The sequence below is a fragment of the Balaenoptera acutorostrata genome, chromosome 12, assembly GCF_949987535.1.
Source record: "Balaenoptera acutorostrata chromosome 12, mBalAcu1.1, whole genome shotgun sequence".
Classification (NCBI taxonomy): domain Eukaryota; kingdom Metazoa; phylum Chordata; class Mammalia; order Artiodactyla; family Balaenopteridae; genus Balaenoptera; species Balaenoptera acutorostrata.
Genome location: NC_080075.1, coordinates 12486287 through 12505522, shown reverse-complemented (window position 1 = coordinate 12505522; position 19236 = coordinate 12486287). Strand labels below are relative to the sequence as shown.

The 19236-nt window shown below is 48.6% G+C and overlaps 1 protein-coding gene across 1 annotated transcript; it reads left to right on the top strand.

Moving 5' to 3' along the window:
* Nucleotides 1–222: 222 nt before the first annotated feature.
* Nucleotides 223–17341, top strand: LOC103006479 (uncharacterized). Its single transcript, XM_057558674.1, has 5 exons — nucleotides 223–3543; nucleotides 7481–7666; nucleotides 10873–11045; nucleotides 14155–14272; nucleotides 17070–17341. Exons 1-5 carry the CDS (start codon nucleotides 223–225, stop codon nucleotides 17256–17258), a joined length of 3987 nt encoding a protein of 1328 aa, XP_057414657.1. The 3' UTR covers nucleotides 17259–17341.
* Nucleotides 17342–19236: the final 1895 nt, after the last annotated feature.

Below are 19236 nucleotides of genomic sequence, written 5' to 3'. Positions count from 1 at the left end.
CACGTGGACGGTTGACTGCTCCTCCTGTAATGTGAAGAGAAGGGCGCTTCAAAGCTAGATTGGACCCCACATTAAATGTGGCTCAATTTAGAGGGGCTTACATTTTCAGTTAAGCCAAATGTTTTCTTTAAACGTCACTCTTAGGTGACATCGTCATCATTATTATTACTATTATTATCTCTGAGATTCTCTTTAGTCTTTTGGAGGACCTTTATTTGCACAATGGGGGTAAAGCAGCTGCCGTTGCTCTCGCTTCGGCTCCAGAAACGTGTAGGCATTTCCCAGCTTCTCTTCCCCCGATTGCCCAAACAGGTCCTGCTGCTGGAAGACGCGGCGACGGCGAGGAAGATGGTGCGAGCGGCGGGCTGGTGCCTGACTTGCCTGGACGCGCTGGAAGCGGCGGGCGACGCGGCCTCGCTGCGCGGCCCCTTCGCCGACCTGGCGGTGGCGCTGCAGAGCCTGGGCGGCCTGACTGCGCGCGGGTCCGAGGAGCGCCTGGGCCGCGCCGGCCGCCTGCTGCGGGGCTGCGTTCCCGCGCTGCTCGTGGCCGCCCGCGGCCACCTCCGGCGTCCCCGCGACCCGCGGCTGGCCGCCTCCCGGCGCCACGTCTTCGCTCTGGCCAGGAAGACCCTGAGTGAGCTCCTGGGGCGCCTGGAGCCCGGCGCCGCCCCAGCGGCCAGCGCCCCGCACGGCGCGCTCCCTCGAAGTCTGCGGCAGCTGCGGGAGCTGCTGGCGGCGCCCGGACCCGAGCGGCTGGGCGGCGGGCTGGACGCGCCGCTGGCGGCCGTGGTCTGGCACTGCATGCGCCTGGCCGCCTGCTCCCCGCCGCCCGAGCGCCTGCGCCTGGTGGCCCGTTGCCGCCGGCTGCTGGAGCTGCGGAGCGCCGGCGTCCGGCGCCTGCACCCGATTGACGGGCCTCCGGGGACGGGCGGGAACAGCCAGGAGCCGGGGGAGGAGTGCGCAGCGCTGTGGGCCGCGACTGAGGACCTCTCCCAGGGGGTCCGCACCGGGCTGCTGCGCCAGATCCTGGACACGTTCACCGACACGCAAAGCCCTCTTCAAAGACTGGTCCGGGCCGCCTTGGCTACTCCCTCAGTCTCCTCCCGGTGCGATGGCGAGGCCTTGCCTGAGAGCCTCCAGCTTCTCCTCGCTGCTTTCCATGACCAGGCCAACCGGATGCTCAGAGTGGCTCACTTGGTCTTGGTTTGCTGCCCACGACAGCAGACTGGCAAAGACATGGAGGCCACCATGGCAGGCCTTCGGGGGCTTGTGGTCAGAGTGCAACAGCTTTTCTCACAAAGCCCCCAAGGGTCTGGTCTGGACTGCAGCCCTGCTGCCCTGCAGGCCCTGCTTCAGGAGTGGGCCAGGGCATCTCAAGGCTTATTAGCGTGTTTTGATGATGTTCTCGATATTCCTGAGTTCCTGAGTGTGTCCATTCAGGAAATGACCAAGCACCTGGACTTTTTTACATGGGCTTTGAGGAGTGGAGATTCCAGAGAGTTCTCTCCACTTGTGGCATATTTACAGGGTCGAGGGACACACATCGTGCAGGTGATGGGCAGGTATGTGGACCAAGATCGAGATCCTATTTTCCGGAATGGCCTGAGAGTCTTGATCCAGCAGCTGGAGCAATCCTCCCGGGTCCTGGGTGCAGCTGGGGAGCACTGTTCAGGTGGGCACGGCTCTCAGGACACAGATGCACTATTAACTTTGGCGAAACATGTGATCTCTTCAGCTCAGAGCATCCGAGAGGGGCTGGATGGAACTAACCACCCAGATATCCTCAGTCCCCTTCGGGACCAAGTCCAGAGGTTTGACATGGCTGAGAGACGGCCTTATTTCATTCTCTCCAGCCTCCAGGATTGCACAGCTCCTGCACTGAAACACCAAAGGGAGCCTGGGTTGGGGAAAAGCGACCGAGGCGCCTCCTATCCACCTAGGGATCATCTTTTTTGCCCCTTGATTCTTGACACCGGTCTACAGAAGGTGGGCTCTCCACTCCCTGCCATCAGCAAACCCACGCTTGCTGTAGACAGCCTGAGCCACCAGGGAGTGACCTCAGCTCACACCATCCTGCAGGACCAGGATGCAGCTGTGGAGGCAGCTCAGGAGGCCCTGGCTGGAGAGGGACCACTGGCGTCAGAGAGGATGACTGGACTGCAAGAAATCCCATCACTGGCACCTTCTATTATTGACCTAGCAAGGGAGATAGAACATTGCACAACTGCTAGAACTGATGGGCTTCTGGAAGTGGCTCTCCAACTGTCTGGGAAGACCAGGGAAACCAGGCAAAGTTTGGTAGCCATAGCTGGTGACTGGTATTCTCTGTGTCAACAGCTGTTTTGCAACAAGCCAGCAGCTGATCTTCAAGAGAACATGACAGTGTTCATGGAGCTTCAGCAGAACTTAGCCTCAGTGGTTCAACTAGCAGTCAAAAGTGGACCCATGGATTCGGGTAAGAAGGATTCTGACTCATCTGGGCATCCAGAAGCACATTTACAAGTGCAAGGCAGATTGGAGGAGGCGGAGACCCATGCCAAACAGCTTTTGGACAAAGTTCTGGCCTCTGATGGTTTCCAAGCCCCCAGGTCGTGGGAGGAGAGCATTGAGGATGGGTGCCTGCTATGGTCAGTGGCTGTCCAAGACCTGTTCCAGTGCCTGGAGAGGCTCAGCGGGAGACAAGGCCTGTTCCTACTGCCCCTGCGACAGGCTGTGAAGGACCAGCAGGGACTGCAGGAAGGGTTGGCTCAGGCAGCAGATGTTTCTCAAAGGCTACAAGAGGCTGCTAGGCTGTCTTGTCTTCTGTGTGGGGATGAGCAGGTGAAGGGTGAGATCTCCTTTCTGTGCAGGGAGGTTCATGTGCTCACAGATGCTCTGCTGGATGTGGCACAGATCCTGGCCTCCTTCCCCAAACCATCTCCCAGCCTGTCCACCCGCTTTGAACTTCTCTGCTTGGAGCTCACCCTTCAAGCCAAGGCCCTGACTGGCCACCTCAGCAGCATCAATGCAGACTATGAACGTGTCCTCCAAGGTGCCTTCTGCCCAAGGCTCTCTGTCTGCAAAGACCCCCAGACCCGGCCAGAAGACTCTCTGGAAAGAATGGTGTCTGGTATCCAAGCTGTGCAGGGAATTGTGGCTGGAGGTCAGGAGTCTGGGCCCTGCCAGGAAGACCTTCTCATGGCTCTGGAGAGCATTCTCGTCCTCACCAAGGAGGTGGCCCAGCGGGTCCCTGTGCTCCGAGAATGCCCAGAGGGCTGGCTTCAGCAGGAGTGGGCAGCCAAGGCCCACCATGCTGTGGCCCAGCTCCAGGCCTGGAAAGGTGGTCACACCAAGGCTTGGAGACTCCTGGCCCAGTGCTTGAAGCCCAGTGATGAAGAGGACCCCACCCAGCCCCAGCTCCACCGTGGGGAGGGTGCATCAGGAGCCGCTGAAGCCAGCCGTGTAGATTCTCAGGGTGCTGCTCCAAGAGACACCGCAGGGAGCTCAGTGGGGACCTGCACTGCTGACCCAGGCATCACCGGGACGGTCGCGGACCTGGGCATGGTAGGAAAGTCAGCCTCTCTCCTTCTCCCCCACCTCAGCCTTCTTTCTAGTCACCAAAGCCCCCTGTCAAGTTCCAGAAAAAGCTCTCTTGGTGCCCACGTGTGTAATTCACACCTGGCAGGCAGCACAGGGCACCCTTTGAGAATCCAAGGTCAGGAACCAGACTGCCTGCGCGGTCCCTGCCTCTACCATTTCCAAGTTCTGAGATCTCAGAGAAGTTTCTTAGCTATTTTGGACTTTAAGATCCTAGTCTAGAAAATGGGAACATTGATACTTTCCTGGCAGAAGGTTGATGAAAGCATCCACGGAAAATACTCGCACTTGCCTGGAACATAGTTAGTGCCCTGTGGTAGGGCCTATAATGATTGACTTGCATGAAGTTCTTCCCATGGCCCCATCTGGAGGGGGTTCCCCTTGCTGTGACTGACAGCACTGCTCCTGTGGATCGGGCTGCTTCATGCCACCTTGACCTCCACGATGTTACCTCCCTGCTCCAGTCAGGGGTTCTTTGGTTTGCAAGTGGCAGGAATCCAACCTGAATCCTCGTAGGCAAAAAGAAAGATTTACTGGAAGGCTTCTGGGTCTGTTGAACACCTTCCACGTGTAGTCGTTGCCTTCTGGGGCACCAGACAATGTCAGGGATTGTGGAGCCCAAACATTTGATTTACTTAACGTCAACCGTGGGAGATATAATAGGTTGGCAGTGACCGCCCAAGAAGTTCCCAGGTAGATGTGCTCGGCCCAGCGTTTTGTGCATAACCTGATCTGTCCCCTTCGTGACCTTATGCTTGGCTGCCCAGACTCCCCCCCAAACCTTTCCCTGGGCTTTCTCCCAAGATAAAGTTGACCAGACCATGTGCTTCTCCACCCCATTACTCTTTACTTCGTTTTTCTCATTAAAATGTCATTACCATGAGAAAGGCCCTGTTCCCAGATTCTCTGGGAGCCCGGCAGGCACAGTTCCCTTGCTCCTGCAGCCTAAGCCCGCTTTGCTCAGGCTCCCGCTGTCTTCTCATCTCTCCTGCTCCGTGGCTCCTGGTCTCATGAATACAGACGTCCTGCCAGCTCCTCCTGATCTGTTTTTCCACAGGGTCTTTCTGACACATACGTAATGCCGCTGACTTCACTGACAGCACATTCTGTTTCTCTCAGTTCAGCTGACACAGTCCCCGTCTCAGCAAAGCCTCCCGACACGAGCATTTCAGAGAACTGCCCGCCCAGGTCAGCTGGCACCCAGAATGGTGAGAACAGCAGGCTCATTCAGCCCCCATCACCCCTCCTGTCCACGAAGGGGTGTCACCTCTGCTGTTGCAGGCTGCTTTTCTCTGGGTGAAGAGCAAGGCCTCACATGCCAAGGTGCCCACCCCAGGGAAGCATTCTCCTTCATACACCTAATTCCAGTGCATAGCAGGGGACAGTAGGGACAGCGGTCCTGCCGGGAGGGCTACCCCCGGGTGGGAGGGCAATTGGAGAAGGGAGAATCACATCCATGGTGCGTGTCTGCTCCACTGTCCCACTCCCTGGGGCTCCTGGGGGGTGGAGACACCCTCCACACGGCCCAGAACAGCACCTCAAACTGTGAGCCCCTGAGGGAGGGCATGGCCTTGGGAAGGTGCATCTTTTGGGCACTTGTAAGTCACAGTCTGGAAATTCTTTATTCCAGTTATGGGCTCTCCAACAGAGTCCTAGCCTCCTTCATTACTGAAGAGCCTGGAGACACTGCTAGCTTTGGATGCTTAAGGTCCCTGACAGTTGAATACGAGGCATGAGTTGAAAAGACTATTTCCTAGTTGCCTATCCCTTGGCTCAAAGCCCACCAAATCCCATATTTGCCATTTTCACCCTGGTTTTTAGTCACTACGGTTGAGTCTTAGTCTCAGTTGAGTTCTCGCCTTTCTCTTCATGTCACATAATCCCGGGCCCCATCTGGGCAGCCTGCTGGCCCTCAGTGTGTTGGTCCTTCTCCAGAAAAGGCTCCGACTTGCCCCTCCCGGCAGTCAGGGGGCATCCCAACCTGTCTAAAATGAGGCCAGCAAACAGTTTTCAGAAGGTGGGGGATTATTTAATTGAAGACGTAATACAAAAAAAGCCAGGTGACTTCTCAATATGCACTAGCACAGAAAGTCTAAACTCTCAACCGCTAAAGTTCAAGGACTTCATCTGACTCATCTTTAGATCCTTCAGGACAAGCACGGTGTCTGGGGCATCGCAGGTGCATGGTAAGTGATCTAGATTGCTTGCTGGGATGCTAAAGACAGCCTAGAAGGGCAGAAGGAGTTCAAATTTGGGGGCAAAATGGTAATGGGAGGGGTAGAGCAGATATTCTAGATGTCTCCTGAGAGGAGGGTGGTCTTGAGTTGAGCTTCAAAGGCAGTTTGGGATTTGTATTTGCCAGGGAAGAGAGGAAGGACATGGCAGGCAATAAGAGCTCTGACGTGAACTTGGTTTGCAAGTGGCTATGAGCCCCGGGGCCGCATACCTGTGCTCAGATGTGCTCCCAATGTGGAAGTGAATACTTTATGGTTGGAGAGGTAAACAGCCTGCAGTTAAGCCTTCACTATGGATGCCCTGTACCTCCTCCAGCCACCCACCTGGCTGGTTACTCTTCTCAGCATCTGGACAACTTCTGAGTCAAACCCAAATGATCAGGGCTTTCCCCACATGCTTGGCAGCTGTTGCCTCTGCTTGCTCCTGGGCCAAGCTTGGGGCCAAGCACCACACTTAGATCCCAGCCTCCACGGTCTCCTGGTCCCAGACTCACATATGTCCCCTTGTCTGTCACATGGCAACCGCTCGCTTAAACACCCACCTGAGCTCTACAGCTACAGCCAAATGATGTGATTCATCCAACCCCTTCCTTGGATCATTGGTCTCCTGATGTCACATCTTTAGCCCAGAACCCTTCCTGCGTGCTCGGCAGTGAGTGGAGCATGACAAAGACTGGACAAAGTGGCCAGCAAGGTGGGGGTGGAAGGGACACGTGCCTGGAGCAGTTATCCTTTGATTTCCATTCCTCTCCTGGTGACATATTTGCTACATATATAGCCTCAGACCAAACAGGATCATGAACTTATATCTCTCAATTTAGATAGAATTTGCTGTCACACTCATACTTTTCCAACAGCTACGTTATGACCCTTCTGAGACATCAGTATGCTACGTTGGGGTCTTGGGAGAGAAGTCAGGGTGTAGGAAGGCCCAGAGGTTCCTCCCACCCATGTTCTCCTTCCCATCTGCACCCAGGGCACAGCCCCTACCCCCAGGAGCTCAGGATCTGGTGGGTGAGGCCGAGAGATGATCAAGGGCACTCTTGACACTTTGTTATTGGGTTTACCTTCAAGGGCAGTACACCTGGTCTCGATTCCAGAGTCTGGAAGAGGCTTAGGAGAGCCTCTACTTAGGGTCCAAAAAAGAATAACATGGCCTCGCCCACTTCTGGTTGGAAGAAGCTGCTGTTTTTCTCACTAGAAAATAATAAGCAAGTTAATGGGGGAAAAATAATTATTCATACCAGAACTGTAAAGTCCTTCCATATGGAATAATTGATATGAAACTGTCCCAAAGTAGGGACATTCAAGGATTCCTGAATTTCTTCAAGGAGCTAGAGGTTCTCCCAGGTAAGCCCTGGAAATTCACCAAAGGAAAGAAAATGTGATATTTTAACTATACTGGGGATCTGAGTCTGCCTGGTTGCAGTTTATGCAAATTCTGGGTGAAAGGAGCACAGAGCAATAGGGATTCATTGTTTCCTCTTGTCACTTTTTTCCTAGGTATTTGGAGGAGATTGTCAAGAGCTGCTGGCATGTGGGGATCAGGAAACCCTCTTGATTCCCACTCTTCTTTTAAAAATGGTGAAGAAGCCATTAACATCCCCACTGCAGTTAAAAGATCTGAGCATCTTGAATTTCGTCAGTTCCACCCTGTCTTCTTCTTACAGCACCAGCATAGCGGCACCCCTGGCAGCTCCCCCAGCTGTCCAGCCTGGCCGCACACTGAGGTGGACCTGCCTCTCCCAGAGGATGGCAGCGTGAACAGTGGGAACAGAATCACCCAGGTTACCCAGGAGATGGCCAAGGAGGTGTTCCTGATGGCTCAGAGTCTGAGGAGGAGAGGATGCATCTTGGTACTTGACCTTCAGTGGGTGGTGGGAGGACTGGGCATCACGGGGGGAAATGGGTCTCTCAGCTGCTGCCCCGCAGGAGCCAGGACAGAGGGGCCACGAGCGGGGGCCATCGGGCACGTAGCATTTTTCGGTGCTGTCTTCTCTCTCCATCTGGGCGTATCATAGAGCTCACTTCATTTTTCTCTTCCCCCCTCCTGTGGGCTCGTTACTAAGGCTTTGTCTTAGTCCATCAGGGATCTAGATAATTTGCCGGAAGCTGCAGTTTAGTAAAATCAAGACCCATTCCTATCCCAGAGGATGAACTGAAGGGAGCCATTTACGTCTTTAAAAATTCCCCAAAATAGAGGTAACAGGGCTGCAAGCTCCTGAAGGATGGCCATTCAGGGCCAGCACAGCCTGGAGAGGATGGGGGCTACTTTCCACTGGCTTTGGGGTGGGGGGGCAACTTCAACCACAGGTCACCTGTTCTAATTCTCTTTAGCCATCTCCTTGATTCAATGTAGTTAAGCATCATTTGCCATCCACACACACATCAACATTGAAAAAAATAAAAGAAGTCCATTTACTGAGTGTGGGGACCAGAAGGAAGAGATTGAATGGCACCAAGAGCCATTTAGAACATGCCTTCTAGTCTAGGTCTGCTGGGTACTCATGGCCCCCAAACCCGTGGCTGGGCCTCATGCGGTAGAGGAGCAGGGCCCGGAGAGAAGGTTGGATGTCAGGGCACCTCCAGACTAGGTGACTGCAAAGCCAAGCCCAGCAGCCCTACCACACCCAAGACTCAGACCTTTCATTGGCCTCTTCTTTCTCCCAACCCACGTCCACTTCAGTTAGTTTCTCACTGGAACAGTTACCCCAAGGTCATTAGGTCAAAAGTGGGAGCAGTTACCACTTCTTGCTGACTGCCGATTTCCTTCCAAACATCTCAGATATTCTAATTTATATAGGACTTGGGTGCTGATGGGGCCATGTGGCTGAGGGCCCAGGAATATGCAAATCCTCCAGCCCGTGCAGTTCCCCGGGGAAACGTGCGCTAAAGGGAAATGACAAAAGGAAAATCAAATGGTGATTTTTAACAGTGAGGCTAGTGCCTGGTAAAATGGAGTGACTATGCAGAATTTCCCCACGAATCCTCCAAATCTCGATCTTAATACCAATCAGGTTTTAACAACCAAAGTCCCTGGTGCTCTTGAGTAAAACAGAGAAAAGAGTTAAAAATGGCTGGTTGGGGGGTAACAGGCAGCACAGGCATGGGGGCAGAGCAGTAATCCTGAGTCAACCGTATTAGCAACTCTTCAGCCCTGAGGCTGGGGGCAGAATTGGAGGAAGCAGGGAGGAAGATGGGGAGATTGGATGAAGGTTTCCCTTGGAGAGGCAGAAAAGGTAAGCATCTCCTTTCCTGGCAGAGGTCTACAAAAGTTTATTCTCATGTGGTTTGAGTTTTCTCTGGCACTTTTGAGACCCAGGTTATGAGTTCTGGAATATTCCAGCTTGACCTCCTCAGTTGAGCCCTCCCCCTTCACACATGGAGATGTTCTTACTAAAGACTTTCCAGCATCACGACCTTCATCAGCACTGTCTGTGTACCAGCAGAGAACGATAGCCATTCCTCACGTCCTTATCTAGGTCAGGGAAACTGTCGCAGTAATGTGTACAAAATAAAATACCCACAGGAAAAAAGAGGGGTTCTCTCACCCTCCTCTCTCCTATTTCTTTAGTATTCCTTTTCATTCTTATCCTAAAGACCAGTAATTCTGAAATCAGGTAATCAAACCCACATTTGGTACAGGGACAGAGTTGACAGATGCAGAGCTTGCCTAAACCCAAGCCTTATCCAAAGAAGTAAAGTACACATTTTAGGACTCATTTGCTAACTGGGGTGGCGTATCATAAAACAGAAACAAATTCTCGAGGGTGTGAGGACTCATGTATTCTCCTGGGACATCATAAAGAAGTGTGCTGCCTTGGATGTTTGGGATGGGGCTTGGTTTGGGGTTGCAACATCAGTTTTTTAAAAAGAAGGAGCAACATAGTGTCAAATGACCTGGCACAGATTTGGCTAATTTAGGACTGGCTGCTTGAGTTCTGTGTTTCAAAAAGGCTCTCCCAGTTGAAAGGGAGGTTTCTCGGACTGGTCTGCCCTGGAGCTTGGAATTGCTTGAATTAGGCATTGGACACATCTGTACGCACTCCTTTCTTATCTGGAATTGCAAATACCTCTAATAAACTGAGCCTCCAACACAGGTTTATTAGGATTGTTTTCTTCCTTACTGGAGAAGCTGAGACAGCATGACACATGGAGGAGAGGGAACCAGGAAGTGGCTCCCCACCAGGCTGGCCATTACGAAAAGAATGGGGCAGACAAAAGTAAGTTCTGTCCATCCTCATGGAATTTAGAGGCCCCTCAACAGGGCAGGTACACTAAAGAGTCTGACTCCATTTTTAATGTTTGCTGACAGCTTTCAAGCCCCACCCACTCCTTCTTCTTCCCCTCGTGCTCCACATCTGGGCAAGCCAACAAGAAGGTCCAGGCACGGTCTCCTTTGGTGCTAGTGGGAAGTTCAAACCACACAAGCCCTGACTGTTGAGTGGAAACTCCCACCCTGGCCCCATTCCCTGACCACAACAAAAGCCAGGCCGGTCTCCTTTCCTTGTTCTCTGAAGCCTTTTCAGACCTGGTTAGGAAAAGGCTTCTGTCACCAACCCATTAATTATCACTTTCCAACTGGGAAGCTCTACATGTGGCTATAGGCCTTTGACCCTTTGGTCAAGCCAAGACCTCCTTCAACCTGCACGTTCCTTACACCTGGCCCTTCTTAGGGGCCTTATCTCTGCCCCGGACCTGCTGAAAACTCTCTCTGAGCCACTGCAGGCCACAGCTCCTGTGCAGAAAATCTAGCCCAAGACCAGGAGGCTGGGCCACCTTCCCTTCAGCAGTCCCCATGGACAGATGGGCCTGGACCACCTCATTCTGTGGTTTTCAGGAGAATAAGCTTCTTGCTAACCTGGAGTGTCTGGACTTGAAGCCTCTGGAGGAGGTTCAGGACATCACAGTTTTAGACCAAGCTAAAATATGTTCATTCCGGGGCTGAAATAAGTTGTACCAAGCAAGTTTTGGATGTTAACAGTTTGCCACCGATTTCTTAGGGCAAACCTGCGGAGGCGTTGTTCACCTACTTCCAACTCTTTCATTTCTTTTGGTATAGACCAAAGAACAGCTCATTACCTCTGCCAGGAAAATTGCGACTTCCGGACAAAACTTCGCCAGACTTATCCGCATCATTGCTAAGAACTGTGTAGACCAAAGATGTTCCCAGGAGCTTCTGTATATGGTAGAGCAGATTCAGACAATGAGCAGCCAGCTCCGCGTCATCTCCAGGTAGGAAATGGCTTTGAAGGGAAGTTGCTGTCTTCTTTCTCGAGGCCCAAAGGGAAGGCTTGGAGGGGGGAAATATAATTCCTTCTTTTGTATACTCCTTTTAATGTTTTTTGTCCTCCAAGAATCTACATTTATTTGGGTAATATCAAATGTTAAAAATATAGAGTGTAATTACAGAGCACAAAAAACACATTTAGGCTACTGTCATTTCTCACTGTATCACAAACATATCTGATAATACACTTAAGAAAGAAAAAATATTTAACATGGAAAACTAGTTCCTGAGTAGGTGTGAGGATAAAGTAACCATAAGGATTTTTTTTTAATTTTTTTCTATTTTTTTGGCGGCGTTGCGTGGCATGCGGGATCTTAGTTCCCCGACCAGGGATCGACCCTGTGCCCCCCACAGTGGAAGCACGGAGTCCTAAGTCCCCATAAGGATTTTTTAAGAATCAAATACATCAGAACTTAGGCTCTCCTTCAACATCGGTCCCTCCTCCCTTCATAAAAGTGACTCCAGTGGTGCTGCTGGGCTCACAACACTTCAGGGTTAATATACAAGCACAGATGACTGATCTCTACTTTACAATCATGTTTACATTTTCACCATTAGCTCTCTATTTGTTTTTATACGAATCATATCTAACAAACAAGCTGGTTAACTCTAAAAATACACTAATTGCAAAGTGAAAGCATTTTAAATGTCATTTGCCTAGGAAAAACTATGCCAGCACAGGGCTTGTGTTAAGATTAATTCATTTAATGTGCCCAAACTCTGGAGTTGAGCAGTTTTTGGTCATTGTCTCCATATAACAGTTTTCACGTTGATAATATAGAACACTGGAATAGAAGTATAGGATGGTTTCATTTCCACCCAAGTCCCTTAATACCTGCAGTGGCATATTCATCAGTAACAAACGTTTATTAGTAATATATTATGGGAAAGCTTGGTAGTTAAGACTATTATCAATTATTGTGAGGCATAAAAATAACATCACCAAGACCAGGGTATATAAATTGTTTTTAAACTAAACATAAAGCCTGGTTACTGTTCTCTAGGAAATAACATTTCAGGCACAAAATCATCTCACGACTAGCTACCAAATTTTTTCTACTTAAGATACAGGAACTGTAATTAATTTTAGCATTTCAAATATGGGTATTGTTGTAAGGGTACTCCGGATTTGTTTAAATCAGTTATAGTAGGAGATGCAAACATGGACATGACAAGGAAGAAGGAAGAAAACAAGGAAGACAATCCCTCACGGACCCTTAGAAACAGGAGTCATGTCGGTAGGACCACAGAGGGAAGCACCAGGGTCAGTCAAAAAGCAGAAGGAGTGAGGGGAAAGCACGGACAAATCATTTACTGTGTTTTTGTGGGAAGGAATGGACAAGTCAGGGGAAGTAGGCTAAACAGGTTTAGGATTGGTTAATTTGAATTTGGGCTCTGGAGTATAGAGATTATCTCTAGCTGTCTGGCACCTGGCCCTGGGGTGATCAGGGCAGGGGAATAGTGGCCCAGAGTATAAGAGCGCTATAAAGGAGAAGGTTGGGGGTGTGAACTTTGGATTTGTTGGTTTGCATGTATAAGTGCACTTGCAGGCAAGTGGTTTACTCTAAGAATTGGCTAACCCTGGGTGGGGCAGTCTTTCCAACATCAGATGGCCCTAAGATAGTGCATCAGAAACACAGACAATAAAAAGGCATGATTAATACAGGTACATTTATCAAGCTCTCAGTCCTCGAAAGGATCTGGAAGTCCTGAGATTTTACCAAAATTAGTCACTTAAGTCTCACAGCATCTTCATTTTCTTTTTAATTTTAATTTTTATTGAAGTATAGTTGATTTACAATGTTTTGTTAGTTTCAGGTGTACAGCAAAGTGATTCAGTTTTATCTAAATCAATCTATCTATCTATCTATTCTTTTTTTTTTAATCAGTGTATTTATTTTTGGCTGCGTTGGGTCTTCGTTGCTGCGCACGGGCTTTCTCTAGTTGCGACGAGCGGGGGCTACTCTTCGTTGCAGTGCGCAGGCTTCTCATTGCGGTGGCTTCTCTTGTTGCAGAGCACGGGCTCTAGGCGCGCGGGCTTCAGTAGTTGTGGCACGCAGGCTTAGAGCACAGGCTCAGTAGTTGTGGTGCACGGGCTTAGTTGCTCCGCGGCATGTGGGATCTTCCCAGACCAGGGATCAAACCTGTGTCCCCTGCATTGGCAGGCGGATTCTTAACCACTGTGCCACCAGTGAAGTCCTATCTATTCTTTTCCACTATAGGTTATCACAAGATATTGAACACAGTTCCCTGTGTTATACAGTAGGTCCTTGTTGTTTATCTATTTTATGTGTAGCATCTTCATTTTCATTGGTGAAAAACAACTTGTCTCACTAAATTCAGTTACACTGAGTTTAAAGCAAGTATCATTGAGGTGTGTGATTCAATTAAGAAATATCAGTCTGATCTTTGATTAGAACGTTTACTTTAAGTCCTGAATGCAATTCTAGACAAAATTTCTTGTTCCCTTTCATTATGTATGGATGTTGGCATTTATTCTGCTAGTTCTCTTCAGTTATTTTCATTAAAAATACTTCTTAGCAGACTCACGGATATACAGAACAAAATAATGGTTACCAGTGGGGAGAGGGTAGTGGGGAGAGGCAATATAAAGGTAGGGGATTAAGAGGTACAAACTATCATGTATAAAATGAGCTGCAAGGATATATTGTACAACATGGGGAATATAGCCAATATTTTATAATAACTATAAATGGAGTATAAACTTTAAAAATTGTAAATCAATATATCATACACATGTAACATATAATATTGTGCATCAACTATACTTCAATAAAAATTTTTTTTAAAAACATACTTCTTGTTAATTTATAGATACTATATGAGTCATACTTTCTTAGTATCAAAATATAAATTTTATGTTAAAATGTTAAATTATACCTTAAGAACTTTCTTTCTCTGAATAGTCCCTACAAAGGCATCCCAGCTTTCTGGAAGAGGCTCACATTGTAAAACCTTCTGGTATTTGTTTATTTGAGATTACACCTCTTACCTGGTATAATGTTAACTGCTTTCCTCCTGTCAACTCCCAAGTGTAAAGGCCTCCTTGGCAAGAAGCAAGTCCTCTGAAGAGCTCCTGGTGGAAAATGCACAGCAGCTCCTCCGTGCTGTCTCTAAGACTGTGAGGGCTGCAGAAGCCGCCAGTCTCCGGGTAAGTGCTAATCCCAAGGGTGGACACTGGCACAGACATGCACAGGACCATGACTCAGGTCACAGGCTGAGAGCAACATTGCAGACATTCATGAGGAAACTCTACCTGCTTCTTAGCTATTAAATTCAACTTCATTTCTTACCCAAACCTGTCACCTGATTTCTTGTGCATTTTAGTTTGGTTAATTTCTATCAACCTACCTTCAGTTCTACTGATTCTTTCTTCAGCTGTGTCTAGTCTGCTGATGAGCCTGTCAAAGCATTCTTCAATCTGTTACCATGTTTTTTCTTAGTTTTAGCATCTCTGTTTGATTATTTCTCATAGTTTTTGTCTCTCTGCTAAAACTCACCATCTGTTCATGCATTTTGTCTACTTTTTCCACTGAAGTCCCTAATATATCAATCATAGTTATTTTTAACTTCCTATCTGATGATTTCAACATGTGGCTCATATCTGAGTTTGGGTTTTTTGATTGCCTTGTCTCTTGACAGCGGATCCTTCTTCTTTGTGTGTCTTGTAATTTTCCATTGAAAACTTGACATTATGCGTAGACTGGTAGAGACTAAATGAGTACTACATATGCCTGAAGATGGGCCCACCTCTTCTTCTAGGCCATTAGTGTGTGTGTGTGTGTGGTGGGAGGTGGGGGTGTGAGTCAATATAGTCAGGAGTTGAGCTGAGTTTGGGTGGCATTGTTACAGTCATCCTTGGGAAACCACTGGATTCAAATGTTCTAGCATTACTTTGTGTTCAGTGCAGGGTCTGGGTTACCAGAGTGTTTTTATCAATGTTCCTGTTCCACTGTCAGCTTGTGGCTTTCCTTGTGAGTGTGCACCTCAGCGGTGTTCTCTCTCAATGTTCTTGCCTCTCCATAGCCTACTTGTTACTTGTGACTCGATGATTGCTGGTCTGGAGAGGAGGTGGTAGTGTTCATTGTTGTTCTCACTCAGCCTCAATTGTAGGCAGGCCTGGTGTCCCTGGATCTCAGGATTGGGGTTCTCAGTGATCCTGTTCCTCCCTCAGCAATAGGAGACTTTTAACAGTATGAATTCAGGATGGTTTTCTGCTTCTTCCCCCGAGGTAGAGGGCTGTGTTCTGTTTTCTTTCTCCACTTGCAGTGGTCTTGACCTGTGCCCTGGGGATGACAGGATTTGCTGTCCTTCCTTCAGAGACTTGAGCTTTTGTGCCATGAAGAGACAGATGTGGGCAGAGATTTGTGCCTTTGTTGCAGTGATGGCTACTCCTCTTCCCAAAGCCTGCTCCACAAGGGAGACAGTCCCAACCTCCTGCCCTGTCCCAAATCTTTGTCATGAGCACCAGGAGAGGTCCTGGAGAAAGCCTGTGAACAGGTGTGGATTTTTCTTCGTTGTGATTCTCATGGGTCCTATACACTCACACTCGTCTACAATTGGCCACAGCAATTTGTTAAGAATTTTAGCTAAAATCTTCTAATCAGGTATATGATAGTCTCATCTTCCTCCCATGCTCCGTCCTAAGGAAGCCAGTGCTGGGCCCCTGCCTCTCCCTGAAAGTGGCTGTCTTTTCTTAGATTTCAGTCCAGTTAGTGGCCCTTCAACCTCAGCTCTCTAATAAGTTCAAGAAAAGGTATGGTTTTGTGGATTATCTGACTTTTTCTTGTTGTTAGGGTGGGAGCAACTCCCTTTCCAGCTTTCTATGTCCTAAGTGAGGGCAGGAAATGGGAAATATTTGGGTCCCCAAAAGAATACCCTGCCAGGGCCTTCACATGTGCTATTCTACCTGTGTGAGATGCATTTCTGCCCCTCCACTTCTACCAAATTGTCTTATGTCTGGCTCCTTCTTATCTTTTAGGCCCAAACTTAAATTCCACCCCCTCAAAAGGTATGAAATAGCCCCAATATATCTAAATGAAATCGCACCAAGTGTCCTCTGCTTTAGTACCTTGTATGGTTCCTTCGTAGCACTTATCACGTTTTGTAGATGTCTGCTTCTTTTCCTCGCTTTTATGTGTTTGTCTGGCTCTGTTACTAGAATGTATACTTCATGAAGCCAGAGACCTAGAATAGTGGGCAAGTGCATGGAGGCACTAAATAAATAGAATGGGAATTTTCATTTCAAGTTTAAAGAAACTTTGTACTGGTTAAATTCAAAGAGTACATAAAATAGACACACCCAGTGAAAAGCATTTGGAAAATGTGCATACTTGAACTACAAGTTCCAGAATTTCTTGAATATAAAGAAGGCTGAGAGGAAAGCTCAGGACTGGCCCTATGGATCAGTGAGCATCTCTCCGGCCAGCACGCCAGCATGGCCACAGCCACAGCCTCCCGCAGATCCTGCAGCACCACCCAGGGCAGGGCCAATCCCCGTGTCCCAATGCCCAGGCCATCTGAGTGCAGGAGGACCTGAGGGCCAGGCTGAGTGCTTGCCGTGTACACCTGTGTCCTGGCTCTGCTTAGGCCGCTGGCTAAAGACCCATGCATAGTTTGCATAAAGCAAAATGAATAAAGCAAGATCCAGGAGGCAGAATTTGGGTTAGAGAGAGATTTTTTTTTTTTAATTGACTACAGTCCCAGAACATTCTATCGTGATAGACAAGAGCCTTTGTTCTCTTGTGCTTGTCCTTTAAGAATGAGTGGGCTCCAATTCAGAGGACCTCTCCAAACACGACTCCTTGCTCTCTATTAAACTTAGGGCTAAAATATCAGAAAACCAGCCCCAGCATCACTCAGAAGAATCCCCTAGGAGCTCCAATCAGCTGACGCTGGGAGAGAGTGCACAGCGCCTCCTAGTACTTAATCATCTCTCTCTCCTCCAGGGTTTGAGACAGCCTTCCCCAGATCCGGAGGAACTGGAAGTTGCTGCCTTCTGCATGCAGTGGAGAAGAAAATTGCGAAGGCACAGACTTCAAGAAACCTCAGACCTGGACCGTGATGAGCTGGGCCTCCGAAAAACCAGCACTAAAGGGCCCCCGACACTCGTGGCCCTAGTTCAAGAAGCGTTATAAAAGCTGAGCAATATTCTCCAAGTCAGACTCTCTGTTGATGTGTGCACTGGCCCTGAGACTCTGACAGCCCATGGAAAGTGCCTTTTAGGCCGAATCAGCCTGTGGGGACACAGGGGGACATGGTGGGTTGGGTGGGTGCAGGGCAGCCAGGGCTGGGCCTTGAGCAGAGCTATCCTGACAGCATTCCCAGTCAAGGGGACAGCTCTGGGCCCCTGGTGAGACTGCTATCTTCCTGGGAAGGATACTTAGCTTTCTGGGTTTAGAAGGAACATCACACATAGACCGGGAAAGGATGGGGAAAAAAACACCCAAGCCCTATTAGCTTAAGCCTTTTTTAAGATGTTGCAATGTGAGAACAGTCCCAGTACGTTCTATAGGGATCCAGGAACTGAAAGATTTATGGATTAGATTGGTAGTCAGTCAGAGTTCACCTTGCTTGAATAATTTGGCACTGTTCAAATTTTCAAGGTGTGGGGAAACTGAAGATGTGCTAGTTTGGGACACAGTGCAGGAGCTGCAAGTCTGAAGGCCCTGAGTTGTGATTTGGTGCATCTGGGTTTAGCATCTGGGATGGAGAGGAACAGTTGGGCATTAAGGTCTTGGAGAGTCAGTGGAAATTTTTCAGTTCTCAGTATCTTTCACAAAACCTATGTGGTAAGGGAATGAGGAAAAGGAGAGTGAGGAGACCAGTGACCTTCACCTCAGGGGTTGAACTGCGTGGGCCAAGAGTGGAGAACTGGGTCTGGGGGAGGGGGATGCAGACAGGGACTGGGTACATGGTCTGGGAGCAGGGATGCCCTAGGGGCTGGGGCCTTGCTTGTTTGGGGGACATCGTGCCACCCTCTTATATTCTGGTACAGCCCATAGGGAGGAGGGCTGACACTGGATGAGATAGAATTTCCCACAACCCAGTGGGATTGTGGTTCAGATTTACAGTAAATAAAGATAGGGATTTCTTTCCACTTTTTTTTTTTTTTAAAAACAGAATACAATGTGATGTTTTGCCTTGTATGCACCCATTAAATCATCACTACAATTGGGATAATGAATATATGCATCACCCCAAAAGTGTCCTCACTCCCCTCCGCGGTCCCTGGAATGACTGATCTGCTTTGTCACTTAATGATTAATTTGAGGGACTTCCCTGGTGGTCCAGTGGTTAAGACTCTGTGCTCCCAATGCAGGGGGCCCGGGTTCGATCCCTGGTCAGGGAACTAAATCCCGCATGCCACAACTAAGAGATCTTGCATACCACAACGAATATCCCGCACACAGCAACGAAGATCCCATGTGCCACAACTAAGACCTGGCGCAGCCAAATAAATAAATAAATAAAATAAAATTTGTCAACCTAACCCGCTTTAAGAAAAAAGAAATTAGTTTGATTAGTTACCTGCAAATCAATCAATGTTATACACCACGTTAACAAATAGAATAAAAATCATATGATCATCTCAACAGATGCAGAAAAAGCTTCTGACAAAACTCAACATCCATTTATGATAAAAACTCTCAGTGAAGTGTGTATAAGGGAAATACCTCAACATAATGAAGGCCACATATGACAAGCACATGGCTGTCATTGAAAAATAAATCAGTCAATCTAAGAAAGAAATGGAAGATTTTATTTGAGCCACATTGAGGATTGTCACCTGGGAACAGCCTCAAGGAAAGTTCTGAGAACTGTTCTGCCCATTAGAGGTCAAAGCACAGTTATGTAAGTTTTTAAGACAGAGGCTGTACATTAAATAACGTATTGTTAATAGTTTATACAATCTAGTGAATAGTGGGTCATGGTTCATCGTGGTCCCTTACAAGATTAAGAAGGAATGTTATCTTTTAAGTTGCCTTGTTGGTACTGGGAGAATGTTGCTCTTTATGATGGAGCAGATATTTCTGCTGATGGGGAGGTTTGGACAATGTAATATAATGCAGATGCACAAAGCACAGTAGAGAGGAGAGAGGAGGCCAAAGGGCA

Coding starts and splice junctions, on each gene's coding strand:
- LOC103006479 (XM_057558674.1), top strand. CDS start 223: ATGGGGGTAAAGCAGCTGCCGTTGCTCTCGCTTCGGCTCCAGAAACGT. Junction 3,544..7,480: donor CGGTCGCGGACCTGGGCATG/GTAGGAAAGTCA, acceptor TTCTTCTTACAG/CACCAGCATAGCGGCACCCC. Junction 7,667..10,872: donor GGAGGAGAGGATGCATCTTG/GTACTTGACCTT, acceptor CTTTTGGTATAG/ACCAAAGAACAGCTCATTAC.